At 39.1% G+C, this 14,037-nt stretch overlaps 1 protein-coding gene across 6 annotated transcripts in view; it reads right to left on the bottom strand.

The window, feature by feature from the left end:
* The window catches only part of LOC119652732 (serine/threonine-protein kinase N), a 263,540-nt gene that overhangs the window by 74,423 nt on the left and 175,080 nt on the right, over nt 1-14,037 (bottom strand). For all 6 annotated transcript variants that reach the window (XM_038057059.1, XM_038057050.1, XM_038057031.1 and 3 more), the window contains one exon: nt 5,953-6,271. In XM_038057059.1, the coding sequence (XP_037912987.1) occupies nt 5,953-6,271 (319 nt within the window). The remainder of the gene's footprint in view (nt 1-5,952; nt 6,272-14,037) is intronic.

Here is a 14,037-nt window from a genome sequence, read left to right as displayed (position 1 = left end):
TAGGCTGTATTTCAGTGTCGCCTTTCTAGTACCAAAGGTACCAAATTTAATAGCTATTGAAGATCATCAAGTACATTATGTGCTATCCAGATACATTCGCTTTTTACGCTGTCGAAAGTCTTCTCGAAATCGTTGAAGGTGAAGCGGTGATTTAAACTACGCATATGCATACGCATGGTACAGGAGGATCTAGACCGGAAATCAAGCTGCTCTTTGCCAATTAAGCTTTCGAGTGTTCTTTGATACGTTCTAAGATTATTTGAGCTACTATCTTTGCGGCAACAGAAAAAAAATAACATACCCCTCTACTTGCCACATTCACGGCGGGAATCTTCGGAATATTGACGATTGTTCCCTTTTTTAAGTGTCTTAGACTGATTTCAGATTCTGCGAATTAAGTGGGGGTAGCAGCTCTGCAGTAACTATAGGAGCTGCGATGAACAATTCCGCGGGGAGACCATCAAGGCTGACGGCTTTACTCTGTTCGAGTGAATTGATGGCAGAAGTAATTTCATATCAGTATGAAGGAGCAGTTCGTGAAGGCATGTTATTGTTACACAGGGCCACTGAAAGGCTAACGACTACCTACAAGTTACTTCGCGGTGCGAGATACGATACGAAATAGTTGCTGGTTGCGGCAGCTTCTACTTCCCTCATCAACGCAATTGTGGAATTCTTTTTGTCCAGGCGTATGTTACGCAACACTCCTCGTAATTTTGGTTGCTTTCATTGCCACTTTTAATCACCAACAAAGCTATCAGCTCTTTACGTTCATGGATCCATCTTTACGTTTTCGCAAAAATCAAATATTGTAACGTCTCAGCTGTGAAACCGATATCACCGACCAATTAATATGAGCTTAATCTCAAACCTTACAAGCTCCAAAAGGTTTAGCGCCTCATCGATGAAGCTCGTACGTATCCAAAGATACCGAAAAATCAAACGTCCGGCCGCAGGTCAGTGAGAGAACGTATCCGTTTCACTGACGAGAGCTGTTTACAGAGGAGCAAGCCAATAATCATCAAAAACACAGAATCTGTTCCGCAGCGATTCCCACTGATTGACAATCATCGAAAACTGTCAAACTGTCATGGTAAAGGAAGGAATTTGCGTCAATGGTGAGCCACCACTTATTTTCGTGCATCAAGTGGTCAACATCAGTCTAGCAGTGTTTCATCACCACATTCTGAAGACAATGGTATTTCCGTGGACCCAACACCGCTTTAGCGATGCGGAGTTGACATTTGAACAAGACTCCCATACAACGCATAATTGCCTGACTCAATAATTCCAAAGATTTTCACGTCTGAAAAATTGTCATCATATGGTCTATTAGATTGATAGATCCGATGGACAGTAGGTATGGTCGATTTTGGAAGCATGCTAAATACCATAACAGTTTGGAGTAATTATTTCCGAGTTCGACAAAATCGGCAGATTCCGGATTTTACACTCGGACGATCCTACTTACCTAAAATATACAGGAGTTTTAGATGCAAAGTTCCAATGATATTGTTACCGACATGTATGGTAACAATATCATTGGAACTACAATTATCCTCTCGAGACGCCAAATTTCTTTGAGCCAGTGGCCGTAATTCGCTTTCTTCTTCATGTATTTATGAGTGATAGTACCATCGCCGTCCCAATACATGCGGTAAGCATAACTACCTGCGGTTCATATCCGTAAACCGGACGTGTTCCCCTGATCAGCCTAGCTTAAATATAAAATTCTGATGAATCACCTTTACTCATTAGCACTGTGTATTGCGTGTGTGTGTTTGAGGTGGGGAGAGGCAAATCCTCTGAGCACTCAGACCCTAGTGGCACCGGAATATCCCGGATTCGTTTATGTATCGCAGGATTTCCATTAGTGGATGTGATGCTACCCGCTGCAGTTGTAGCACATCAGTACCAAAAATCGAATATCAGATGCGTCCATAGACAGGCCACTCACATAGAAAATGTTCAGTGAATTACGCTTCCTCATTACAGGATGGACACGTATCATCTTGGAGAATTCCTATTCTGAACATATGCCAAGCTAGTGAATTATGGGCAGTCAGAATGCCCACTTCTACAAGTCTTCCTGCTTTCAACAGAATAAACTTTGCAATATGTTTGTTTGATCAGAGTGGAATTTCTTTCTTTCTTTCAGGACCTAGATATAAGTTTTAAGATAAATTAGCTATTAGGTAGTTAAATTAAATATTTATTTTCTTTTTCATTACCTAGATATAAGTTTTTAGTCATAATTATAATATCATAGTATAGAATAGTATAAATAGAACCTTAATGTCTACAGATGAGCAAACTTGTTTGCACTGATGAAGGGAACAAGTGGTTCCCGAAATATCGGTATTTGCAAGAATAAATATCCACACCAACGAAAAAGAAACAACAAGTTTTTATTATTTCAATGTTTGTTTGATTTCGACAGGAAAAGTTTGATGTGTTTACCAGAATTAAGGCTCAGCAACCTGTCATTCTGGGAAGCTTGTTCTTAGTTTTTGATAGCAGCATTAGAGCTCATGCTACTGACACCCCAATTGCTGGTTCCGGTCTGGGCATGGAGGTAATTGAATCCTCTTTTGCTAAAGCATCTGAGGTTTCATTTCCCTCTACACCGCAATTACCGGGTAGCCAGAGTAGCTTCAAAGTATTGAATCTGGATTTCTATATTCCTGAACGATTTTTGAAATGATTAAAGGACTGCTCAACGCCCTCAATGCAGCTTGACTATCGCTACAGATTGCGATGTGCTTGCCCTTCAACCACTTGTCATTATTGCCACCCTTAGGATCGCATACACTTCAGCCTGAAAGACCATTGTATATTGTCCCAAGGGAAAAGCCAACTTCTCGCTTTTATTCGAGAGGTAGACTCCTGCTCCAGAACCCTGTGCATTATACCGACACCATAACGTCGAACAACACAATTTGCACTGGTTGCTCTCCACTCGCTCTTTCATTATGAGTTTTTTATAAACACTAGTGATGATCACACCGTTGTGAATATACACAAAAATCCCTCCCGTCATATTAAAACGTTCACTAGCCGAGCTTTCGAATTCCATTCATCGAACAGCTGATCCGATTTTACTCTAGTCATAGAACTGAAAGATCAACCATTCAATGGAGCCAGCCCGCAATTTACCTTACAAATAACTGCATACAAGGGACTGCTCCTTGCTGAAAAAATAATTGCATAGCCAGTCAACTTGGCGGTGACGTTGAGCCACAACATCAACCACGTCTCCACCTCCGACGGTGAATGGATAGCGACAACATTTAGTGGAATTATTTTATTTTCCCGTGCGGGATACGTTTTAAGCACCAGCTTCACACGTGGGAATCCGGACAACAGAGCATTGTTTAGATCACCAACTCGAGCATGGGTTCCTTGTAAAATTCCCAGGTATTTATAGAAGTTTGTCTTGGTCATATCTTGGATGTGGACGTCACCAATGCTATGTGCGCCTTTGATGACCTCTTCGAATGGATAGGATGCGATGTTTGTCTAAACTAAACTTCATGCGAATATCATGTCAGCTATGCGCGACAGACTTCTACGATTCAGATCTAGCACCAGCATATAACTTGATGTCATTTAAGTACACCAAATGTGTCAGCTCGCATTTAGTACGGATGTCACATTTAATTGCAAAAACATACCCTCTAGCATCATACAGTGACCATTGAAGGGAGGTTCAGTGGTATAGACAGCTAAAGGAAATGAGTTTCCTGATGCTTCTTCGCATGCGAAAGGCGTGTAAGACGTTGGTACTGGTGCTGGCCGCACTGACAAGGTGATATGCCATCCTACCATGACTGTTCTCAAAAACTTTATCAATTTCAGATCAATGTGATACAGATATAGGAGATCGATTAGCCAAGGATGCGGAATACTGTCAAAAGCCTTGACTTAATCGATACAGCAGCTAAATATACTTCTTTAGCCTCTAGCTGCATGTACTATAACTACCAAGCCGATAATGAGTGGATCTTTGCAGCACCTTGATGGAACTCGGCAGTCTTTCCTCAGACAGCATTTTGGTCTCGAGACACACATTGACCCTTCTACCAATAATGGACGCTTTGAATTTTTAGAGTGTTGACAAATAAGTCTTGTATTTGGGAATTCTGCACCATGCCCTTTTTAGGGGCAAGGTAGGTAACCTCGCAGTAAGGAATGGTGGAAATTCCCTAGGCCAACAAATAACCAAATCTATGCTATTTGCTACCGACCGTGTACACTGGTGAACTTTTTGTACCGGAAACTCTGCACCCGATCTAGGAAATCTCCTTCGAGCTGTTTATGACTCGTCAAACCTTCACTGATTCCTCGCGTACGCTGCATTTTGGACATCTCTGGAGTGACTTTCGCCATACCGTCGCAACGAACTGCATACTGAAAATTTTGTTTGAGTGTGCTCAAAATGTCCACTACCGGTGTCTCACTTGGGAGAGTATATTTTCGGTAAACCCTCTGCACTTTGTTCTTCGCCTTTTACTGGCATCGCCAGTGCCGTTTTGAGTCAGGCTAGGAATGCCATGCATTAGTGAGTCGCACCGACGTTCTTAAGGAAGTTCCCATTGTGTATTTCTCCGAGTACTCAAATCAATGAAACGATAGTGGATCTTCTGGCCGTGCAACCTTCAGCCGTAACTGCACCACAATACATAAGTGTCTGTAGTTGCAGTAGCGATATATGAGCACATAGCCGAGACACAATCTTATCATTGATTTGAGAGAGAATTCCCGGAGATGTTGGGGTGCATGGAGCTACGGAATACCTGATCTATTTAAGGAATCCACTTCCGAAAATTCTATACACTCCTTGGAATTCGTCTTAAACCTCAGCCGAGACTTCTGGCGATGAAGGAGACTCCTTTGGGAGAGTACTGAAACTATTGTAGTAGCAATTGGCAGTGCGGCGTGATATTGTTGCCGCGAGTAATAAAATGATACGCAGTCACGTGCGCATATTGCAAGAGACGCTCAACCTTTAGTGAAGCAAGTGCAGTAAAATGTCTCTGCTCCCACCGGTGTAGTTTCATACAGATGATAAAGAGGTTCATCTCCTCAATTCACCGGCTACGCATACGGTTTTGTTAAATTTCTTTTATTTAATAAAAGTTTGTAGACAAATACTTCTACCAGTCGTTTTTCGCACTCTTATGGAATGAAGCGCTAACTCTACCGGAGCCTACAATGAACATCTTTCACAAACAAATAAAGTAAGTCATACAATTTATCAAAACCGTACACTTAAAACACATTCCATCTCCCTAATTACTTGTTTTCAGTCACTAAGGTATTCACATGATATATTTTGTACATGAAAGAAAAACAGCTTTTCACCATTAAGACCCCAATGGCGATTGTGTATCGCATCAAAACAAGAGTTCACACCGTTTTGAAGGGGACAAGTAAATAAACAACTTGCCTTATTCACAGCATATGTACATACATACAACTGGAAAAAGAAATACTTGAGATTCCAAAACTAAAGAAAATGAAGTGAGAAGTACTGGTCTCTTTTTCTAGTACAAAAAGAATTTTTCACATAATTATTTCGCTTGAAAATAGGTATATGTATGTGTAATTATAAACAATGCGGGCTGAGGTGTAGACTTCATTACGAAATAAAGTGGCTGCCAGCTGTAAAGGTAGCGGATATATTTGTCTGCTTTGAATTGTCTAGGCTTTGATTCTAAGTTCTGAGAAGATGGAAATTATGAAAACCGAGAAAGTTGTAGATTGTTGTAAAATGTCGAAATGTATTGCCAGTAAGTAGAAAGAAGTGTGGGTTTTGAGCTGCAGACAGGGCTTCCATTGGGTAGTTTTTAGTAGTAGAAGACAGTATCTCACCGCACTTTCTACGGTTCTTAATACATTTTCCGTTTTATCTGAAAAAGGCAGAAAAGATAGAAGACAAATCAAACTTACCTTGTCCATTATTGCTGACAGTATTCCCTTGTGTAAGCAATATTTGACTTTCGAGTTCATGCAATTCGGATTTCAATTCAGCTAATTTACTATTGCTTTTCTTTACAATTGAGGCTACGTCGGATAATGAGCGTCTATCGGTGGCGACCTCCCGCAATTTCTCGGCTCCTTCTTTGATCTTAAGTTCTTTACGTATTTCACGACGTATCGCCTCTTTAATCTCCTCAAGACGATTTGGCAAGGCACTTTCCGGTAAATTGTCCGTGAAGCCATATTTGTGACTTAGCTCGTACAGGACTGGATGCTTTATGTAATCACCCTGCAAAAAAGGAAAATAAAAGAGATTTAGTAATTTAGAATAAATGATAAATTCAAAAATTCCCATTGAATTGAAATAATATTGTATTCACATATGTAGCAATTTAATACTTTTAGAATCAAATATATTTTTTTTGGAATTGCATCAAATTAATCAAAAGATTCATTCCGATTGAATGAAATATGAATGTGAAAAATTAGCGAATACTGAAAGATTCTACATGGACGAAAATCACCAAATCCATTTTTCCAAACAATGAGAAAGAGTGTCTGAGATATTTCGGAATCATGCGACCCTCAACCATTTGTGAAATATTTACATCTTTAACCGCAATGTTTACATGTCGGATCCGTCCACGCCTCTTACAAAATAATCTGAACCACTCAAGTCTAATGGAAAATTTAACTAACAATGAAGATCAGATTAAAAACGTAAACAACCGTACCATAATCGATTTTCGCCGACATTACGATACGACTTGAATTAATATTACTGAAAAGGCAAACGCTGAAAAATCCCCTTCTGATAGTAAAAATTACCATTTTCGATACGCCAATTTTCCAAATACGGAGAATGGAGTTTGCATTAACAATTCGCGTGCACCTTTCTGTGTTTGTATTCAAACAGTTTTTAGAAATCACCAATATTTTGTAAGGCATATTACCTTTAGCCTAAACATTTACTGAGATTACGTATTGAGCTTATCGAATCAATTTTCGTAGATAACAATAGAAGATACTTTGTAGGTGAGTATGTATGTAGTGAAAAAATTATGATTTGAACCCTCGTGCGTTACATCATACTGCATTTAGGTGAGAAACTTGGAATTGATGAAAACAATTTAACAATCGATTTTACGGTAAATTAACAAAATGGCATTGAAATGAATTTGATTCGCTAGTTTGAATCAAACTTGTCTTTTTTTACTATTCTTCATATTCATATTTTTTGAAGCATCTAATTTTACTGAAAAATATGCAAACCGAGATGTGGCACATTATGTTTGTGTCTAATTCAACTTCGCACAATAATGTTAAGCTTGTATTTAGTTTACGTTATTCTTTGTTTTTATTTTGGCCCTTCGTAATAGAAACCTAAAAAATCATATTATTCCGCAAAAAAATCTACGCAATCACATAAAAGTGGCAGCACAATGGTCGAATTGCTTGATCGTGGGACTCACGAACCTGTTTCCTCAGATTTGAATCCTATTTCGTTATGGATGTTTGTGTTTTTCTGGTCTTGCCTAGTTGCCGTCGGGTTTTCATTTCCTTATTCTCTTATCTCGGACCTCTCATCTCCCATTTTTCATCTTTTATTTTTCACTTTTCCTCTTTTCTCTTCCATTTTTGGTTCCTTATTTCTCACCTCTGTGAAGTGAGTTCATTAGCGGGAATTACATGGCCCTAGCATCGTTGATGGGTCTCTCGCAATTTTCCACGATTGGTTCAACCCTATATCTTCCGCCCACATCCGCATTTCGGATGTGATCACAGCGTGTTACATCAGAGGCCCAACCCAACATCTTCGTCTTATTACCGCGAGGGGCCGTTCATTATCTTTTATAGTCAATCAACACTAAGAAGCATAATTAATTAATAAATAAACTAGAATTAAAAAAAAATTAATACTACTAAAAGAGACTGCAAGGACCTACTTTCCACAGAGAAGTGCACACCAAGTAGACGAAAATAAAGTTTTATTGGTAATTATTTTTTAATAATGACATAAATAGATACATATACATACATATGTAACGATACAAAGAATAGAAGTCAAAGCTGACACACCACAGTGATATTCGGTCAATGGAACAGGAAGACTCACATTTCTTCGAGGAGGCAAAAAACGAGCATATCATTACGTCGTGTTTCAAACCTTCACTCGGAACACAGTACTCAATCGACGCGGTATTGGAAAAACCAAACCAACCAAACTACTGGGATTTGAATGCAGCTGATAATGGGTCTCTCATCCAGATTGATCCACATGTACAGCCTTCGCTTCAATTATTGTCCTTTTAGCGAAGTTATTTGAACCCGCTTTATTATGGCATCGACATAAATCTGGTATGTGCCTTATCACGTGTTTAACACTATAATTTCTGAACGACGCCGAATATCAAAATACACTGCCCATATATTCTACACTATATCTAGATACAATTGATGCCAAAAAAAAATCGATTCTTCGGATCTGACACACGGGATGACCCCCTTAAGTTGATGCGGACTTAGGACTCCTCAAACCCTTAAAAAAATAACAAGACGGGAAACCGGGAAGCTGGGCGCTTCAGGTATGAAAGGTTTTGTTTACTTCTTGTGTGAATATATTTGAGTGTAGAACTATCCCATTTGTACGTAGCCCGTTATGTATATGCATTTAGCATGTCTGACTACCCACTTTAGTGTGATATTCATATTTAGTTACAGTAAATTTGCAGGGTAAAGTCGACTTTGAGCTACTGTTACTTTGTTACTAATACTATGATTCTGATCAAACTTAGGGATAATATGCTTAATATTATATTTTATACTACTCATCATCATCATCACTCAATTTCCCCAAAAATATGGTAATGTACTATTATTAACTTAATTTGAGCAGATATCAATATGAAGAGTATTTTGAGGCCTGGGCACCATATAGAGGCAGCTTCATGATTTTTTTCACATTTTTTGTTTGGGTAGTTTCTGAGAATGGGTCCGTTAAAGAAATCATCACTTTCCACCACTCCCACTCCCCGCCTTTCTTACAAGTCTCAAAACTAATACCGGCTTCGAAAAGTACTAATCGAATCGTTTCATTTGATGCCCCACCTTACTATATTTGATGAAACATGTATGACATAACATGTATGGGGCCCCCCTAAATCTCAACGAACAAGGATATCACTGCATGTCTGGGCGTTCACATTTCCCACCTTCTCACCAAATTTCGTTTCAATCGATTTAGCCGTTTCTGAGAAAAGTGCGTGTGACATACAGACATTGAACCGATTTTAATAAGGTTTTGTTTTGCAAACAACAACAACAATGAAGGGTTTAAGCGCTCTGCACAGTGTTTCACCCGAGACCACTTTCCCAGTTTGTTCTTCTGCCTAATTTTGGGCACTTAATTTTGGATTCCTTCTTCCTTTTCGCCTAATAAAACGTAGATCTTGAGCGTTCAATATCTGCGAATTCCCTTTTTGCGGAAAACTGCGGTTCCGCTATTCCTGTTGGTACAGGCCATAAATATCATTTATAGTCTTTCTTGATAAATTCAATAATCGCCCAATCTCAGCACCGATTCGGTGCAAAATTACCGTTTATCGTTAGTTTCTGGTTCTCAAAGGAGGTATTTGCCATTTTGCGCGGCATTTTTCCTTTCAGTACATTCTTATTAGCGGTAAAGAACTGCAAACTTTGGTTGATGCATCATTCCCACGCATGTTAGCAATTAGCTGTTTTAATCCTCGTTTGTCGTTCCTCCTTGACTGAATATTACTATGGCGCCAATTTCAAATTTTTTATTTTTATTTTTTTGATGGATGTATCTTTTTTATTTGTGATACTTTGCGAAACAATTAAAAATTAGGCTTTATTCCCCTTTGTTTGGCGCGTTCTCCTCTTCTGTAAAGTCGTGACCGAATGTAACTGTAGCTGTGGGGCAGAGCGCGTCAACCACACATACGCACTATCATAATCGATCGGCTTCTGCTTTTTGATGAACACGCCCATGGGTGTCTGATCATACGCAGGCACAGTTTCTCATTAGTTACTGATTCAGGACAGAATACTCCGATGACACAACGCAGACACGATTTGATGAAAATTTGGAGCTTTTGGGTAATAATTTTCGTGTACAACTACCATATATTAGCACCGGAAAAAATTGGCGCAGTATAGTCTCAGTGTTGAGACAGTTGCAACTCTAGATTTTAAACGAAACAAGAAAGTGGATTAAAGATTCAAGAGTAATGTGGCCGTCGAGGAGCGTGCATGTAACTGATTGACGACGCACACTACCTCTTTTTTTGAACAATGGAGGTTCAAACTTCAGCGTCGTTAACAGAAGGGGAGTGTCAAGGTGAATCACCGTCGTAACATAAAAATCAGGTGTAAAATCAGAAATTTAGTCAGGAGAAAAATACCCCGGTCTGGAATTTGCAGAATGGCTAAACAATGGATGGATTATCGAGAAACACACGGTCAACACTTAAGATGATTTTACCCAGTTGATAGATAATTTATAATTGTTTTAGCAAACATGGATTTTCATATTGAGATTTTCACATATGAAAGGAGCTTATGTTAATAACATACTTTTATTAACTTTATTTGAACAGATATCGGTATGGAGGGTATTTCGGAACCTAAGCACTATATAGTGGTAGCCTCTTGATTTTTTTCAGATTTTTGGGATGGGTAGTTTCTGGGAATGAATCCGTTAAAGAAATGATTATTTTTGTCCCCCCGCACTCTTCACTTTTCCTACAAATGTTAAAATTAAAACCAGTTTCGGAAAGTACTAATCGAGACCTTTTATTTGATACCCCACATAACTATATTCGCTGAAACAAAAATTTACATCCCCCTTTTGCATGTATGGGGACCCCTCATTAAATTCGACGTAAAAAAAATGTAACTCACTGTATGCGTGAGCGTTCATAGTTCCCACCTTTGCAAGAAAATTTGGTGTCAATCGGTTATAGCGATGAAAAATGCAAATGCATGTGATCGACAGACAGATGGGCAGGCAGACAGACAGTAAACCGATTTTAATAAGGTTTTGTTTTACACAGAATAAGGGGAAAAAACCTAGTTATTTTCTTAATCAGGACTAACGCTGAGAAAGTTGGATTTTTTTAGTCTCCCCATCCAATTTATCAAGTGTTGCATTGAGCACGTACGATTCCATGATCATTCAATCAAAGATTTAAAGAACTTGACTTGGTTGTCTAATTATCAACTAGAGGGTACCTAGCCCTACTAATTTCAATCAATCCCTAAATGTGCTTCAGCAGCAACCATAAAAAAAATTTCAAGAATTCTTGAACTCTTCATCGACTGTTTTCTTCGAATAATAATTGAACGAAAACTACCCAAACCTTGAGAGAAGATTATAAACAATTTAAGAGACGACTTTTATTGTCTAAGTTTTGTTTGATGCACAAATAAACCTTACATATTATTCACCATGGCACGTAGCGCAAGCGGTACATAAAAGACAAATATTGTCACAGCTGCTGTTAATATATACGAGTATACCTGCACTATATATGTATAGTTATTAGAAAAGAAATATATCAGGAAAAAATACTACGATATTCCGAGACGAATATTTTCTCATAATGGCCCCGGACCAGATCATCAAATTGAAGTTAGATCGAAGATACAGTAAGCTCTTGATAATTTGGCAGTCGATAATTTCAGTTTCTTTCCCGATCCCTTGGATTCGTCGGTAAATTGAAAAATATCAAAATGTTATGATCCTTTCGATAATCTGAAATGGAATCGGGTATTTCTGTCCCATGAACCCTGTAAAAATAGAAGAGGAAGCAACCGAACTTAGTTTAATTTCAAATCAAATTAATTTTAATGATTTTAAAATTTTTTTTTCGTAAAATTGAATCTTTATGATGGGAAAAAATGCGATTGTTCAAAATATTGCCCATCGTTAGCTACTACTTTTCCCCAATCTTTCTGGTAGCATTCGAATTCCGCGTGGAAAAGGCTCTTCAGTTTTTAATGTATTCCCTCAATCAACCCATTTTTTGCCTTCTTGGTAAGAACAAAAGTTTTCGTCAGCTAGGCTATGTATCATTGATCGGAAAGGGTGGTAATCCGGAGGAGTAATGTCTGGGTTGTATAGCGGGTGGGGTAGCATACACCAGCTTAATGCTTCCAAATTTCCTTGACGGGTTTTTGCAACATGTAACCGGGCTTTATAATGTTGAAAAATCACCTTACCACATCTTTTGGAATATTCTGGGCGTGTTATCTTCAACGATCGACTGAGATTCATCAGTTGTTGCTGGTAGCAGTCCCCCATAATGATTTCGTCCGTAAGGAGCAGCTTCTAGTACGCTCTTCTGATTCCACCGAATGCAAAGCATGAGCTTCGATCCGGGCACATTAGGCTTTGCCATCGATGTTGATGAAAGTCCGGAGTAAGCATATGATTTTTTGCGCAGCCCATATCCCCCCATATATCCCGGATTTGGTCATTTGATCGACTGAGTCCTTGGCTGATCCCAAAAAACGACACCCATGCTAAACAGTCTACGTTTTAACCTAAGGCTATTATCATTTTGGATTATTGATCCGGAGTCAACTTGGTTAGCACTTGCCGTAGAAGTGATCTCTTTCGTTTAATGATAAAGCTGCTGACAGTTAGGCCAATGTATCCATCCAATTTGACGATATCAAAAATGTGCCTGGTATCTTTCACCATGCCTTCCGAGGAAATGGAAAGGGTTAGCTTCAGTAGATCAAGTTAGATGAACATGCTCTAAAGCGTTGGAGATGCACCTTTTGGTATCTGTCCGTTTCCTGTTGATTTCACCACAACAATAGGTCTAAAAATGGTAGTTGACATCTTCTCATCTTCAGAATGAATTCAATATTGCAGTCTAAGACTTCGTCTTTTCCGATGATTATATAGGTGCCTTCCACATACCTATTGGCATCAGGCTGGACGATATTAATTTCGTTTCCAGGTTGGCCAAAAACATTTCGCTGGTGAACGAGAAGCGGAGATTCCTCATTGAGGCTCCTTTTAACTGTTATATTGCTCACCCATAAAAATGAAGTAATTTTCCAACCCTATATATTGTGACCGGGATTTAAATATCCACGCGGTACGGAGGACAAGAATTATAAAAAGGACAAGTTTGAAATTCTTTTCTCGTTCGAACCTACATACTAAGCAGGCGACAAAGAGTTGCTGAAACATTACATCGGCGAAAAAAAAACAAATAAAGCAAAAGGAAATGGATTATGATTCTTATTTCAAACACCCCAAGAATATTATCATTGGTAAGGCCAAGAGCATATTCGGCGTCAGCCGGAGAAATTCAAAACAATTGGTTCATAGTTGAATTACAAATTTCGAAACGTTAATGCTACCTAAATGTCTCAGATATGGACTATTTCCTCGCTCATGGTAATGTCGAGTGTTCCCATAATATTCGCTTTCAGCAATTCGAACGAACATTTCAGTTATATAAGCTGGACCTCCTAGGCCTAAACGAAGTAAAGTGATGGGATTTTAGAGAATATACCTCTCCCACAGTGGCACATTGTTCAAGCACAGAGCTTGCCATAAGGTCAGTTGGGTTTAAACTAACCGACACCGCACGACGATCAGATGCGATCAGCAGTAGATTTAGGAGTTTTCTTCTGGGTGCGTGTAATCACCACCATCTGATAGTGGCCTGGTTGCTTGCCTGTTGTGTTCACTGCTCCTCACAGGTTTGGAGAGCTGCGAGCCCCAAGTTCAACGTCGATTGCTTGTACGATCGATTTGTCGCTCGACAATGAGAGAGCTATCTTGCTAACCAGACAGCAGACATCCTGAACAACCCGCCTAAGAATGTCGACCAATACATTCAAACGGAGTAAAGACGTAGGGTTTGACGGTCTTCCCGTATAATTATTCATCGCTGTACCTGCAGATTCCGAGGATCTGCTACTTCCACACGTACGCTAATCCTGGGAAACCGAAACCTTTCCCAGAGAGAGATGAAGAGAAGAAGGGGATGATGATTAATATTTCCAAGG

Source organism: Hermetia illucens, chromosome 1, assembly GCF_905115235.1.
Source record: "Hermetia illucens chromosome 1, iHerIll2.2.curated.20191125, whole genome shotgun sequence".
Taxonomy (NCBI): Eukaryota; Metazoa; Arthropoda; class Insecta; order Diptera; family Stratiomyidae; genus Hermetia; species Hermetia illucens.
This window is presented reverse-complemented; position numbering and strand designations above follow the sequence as displayed.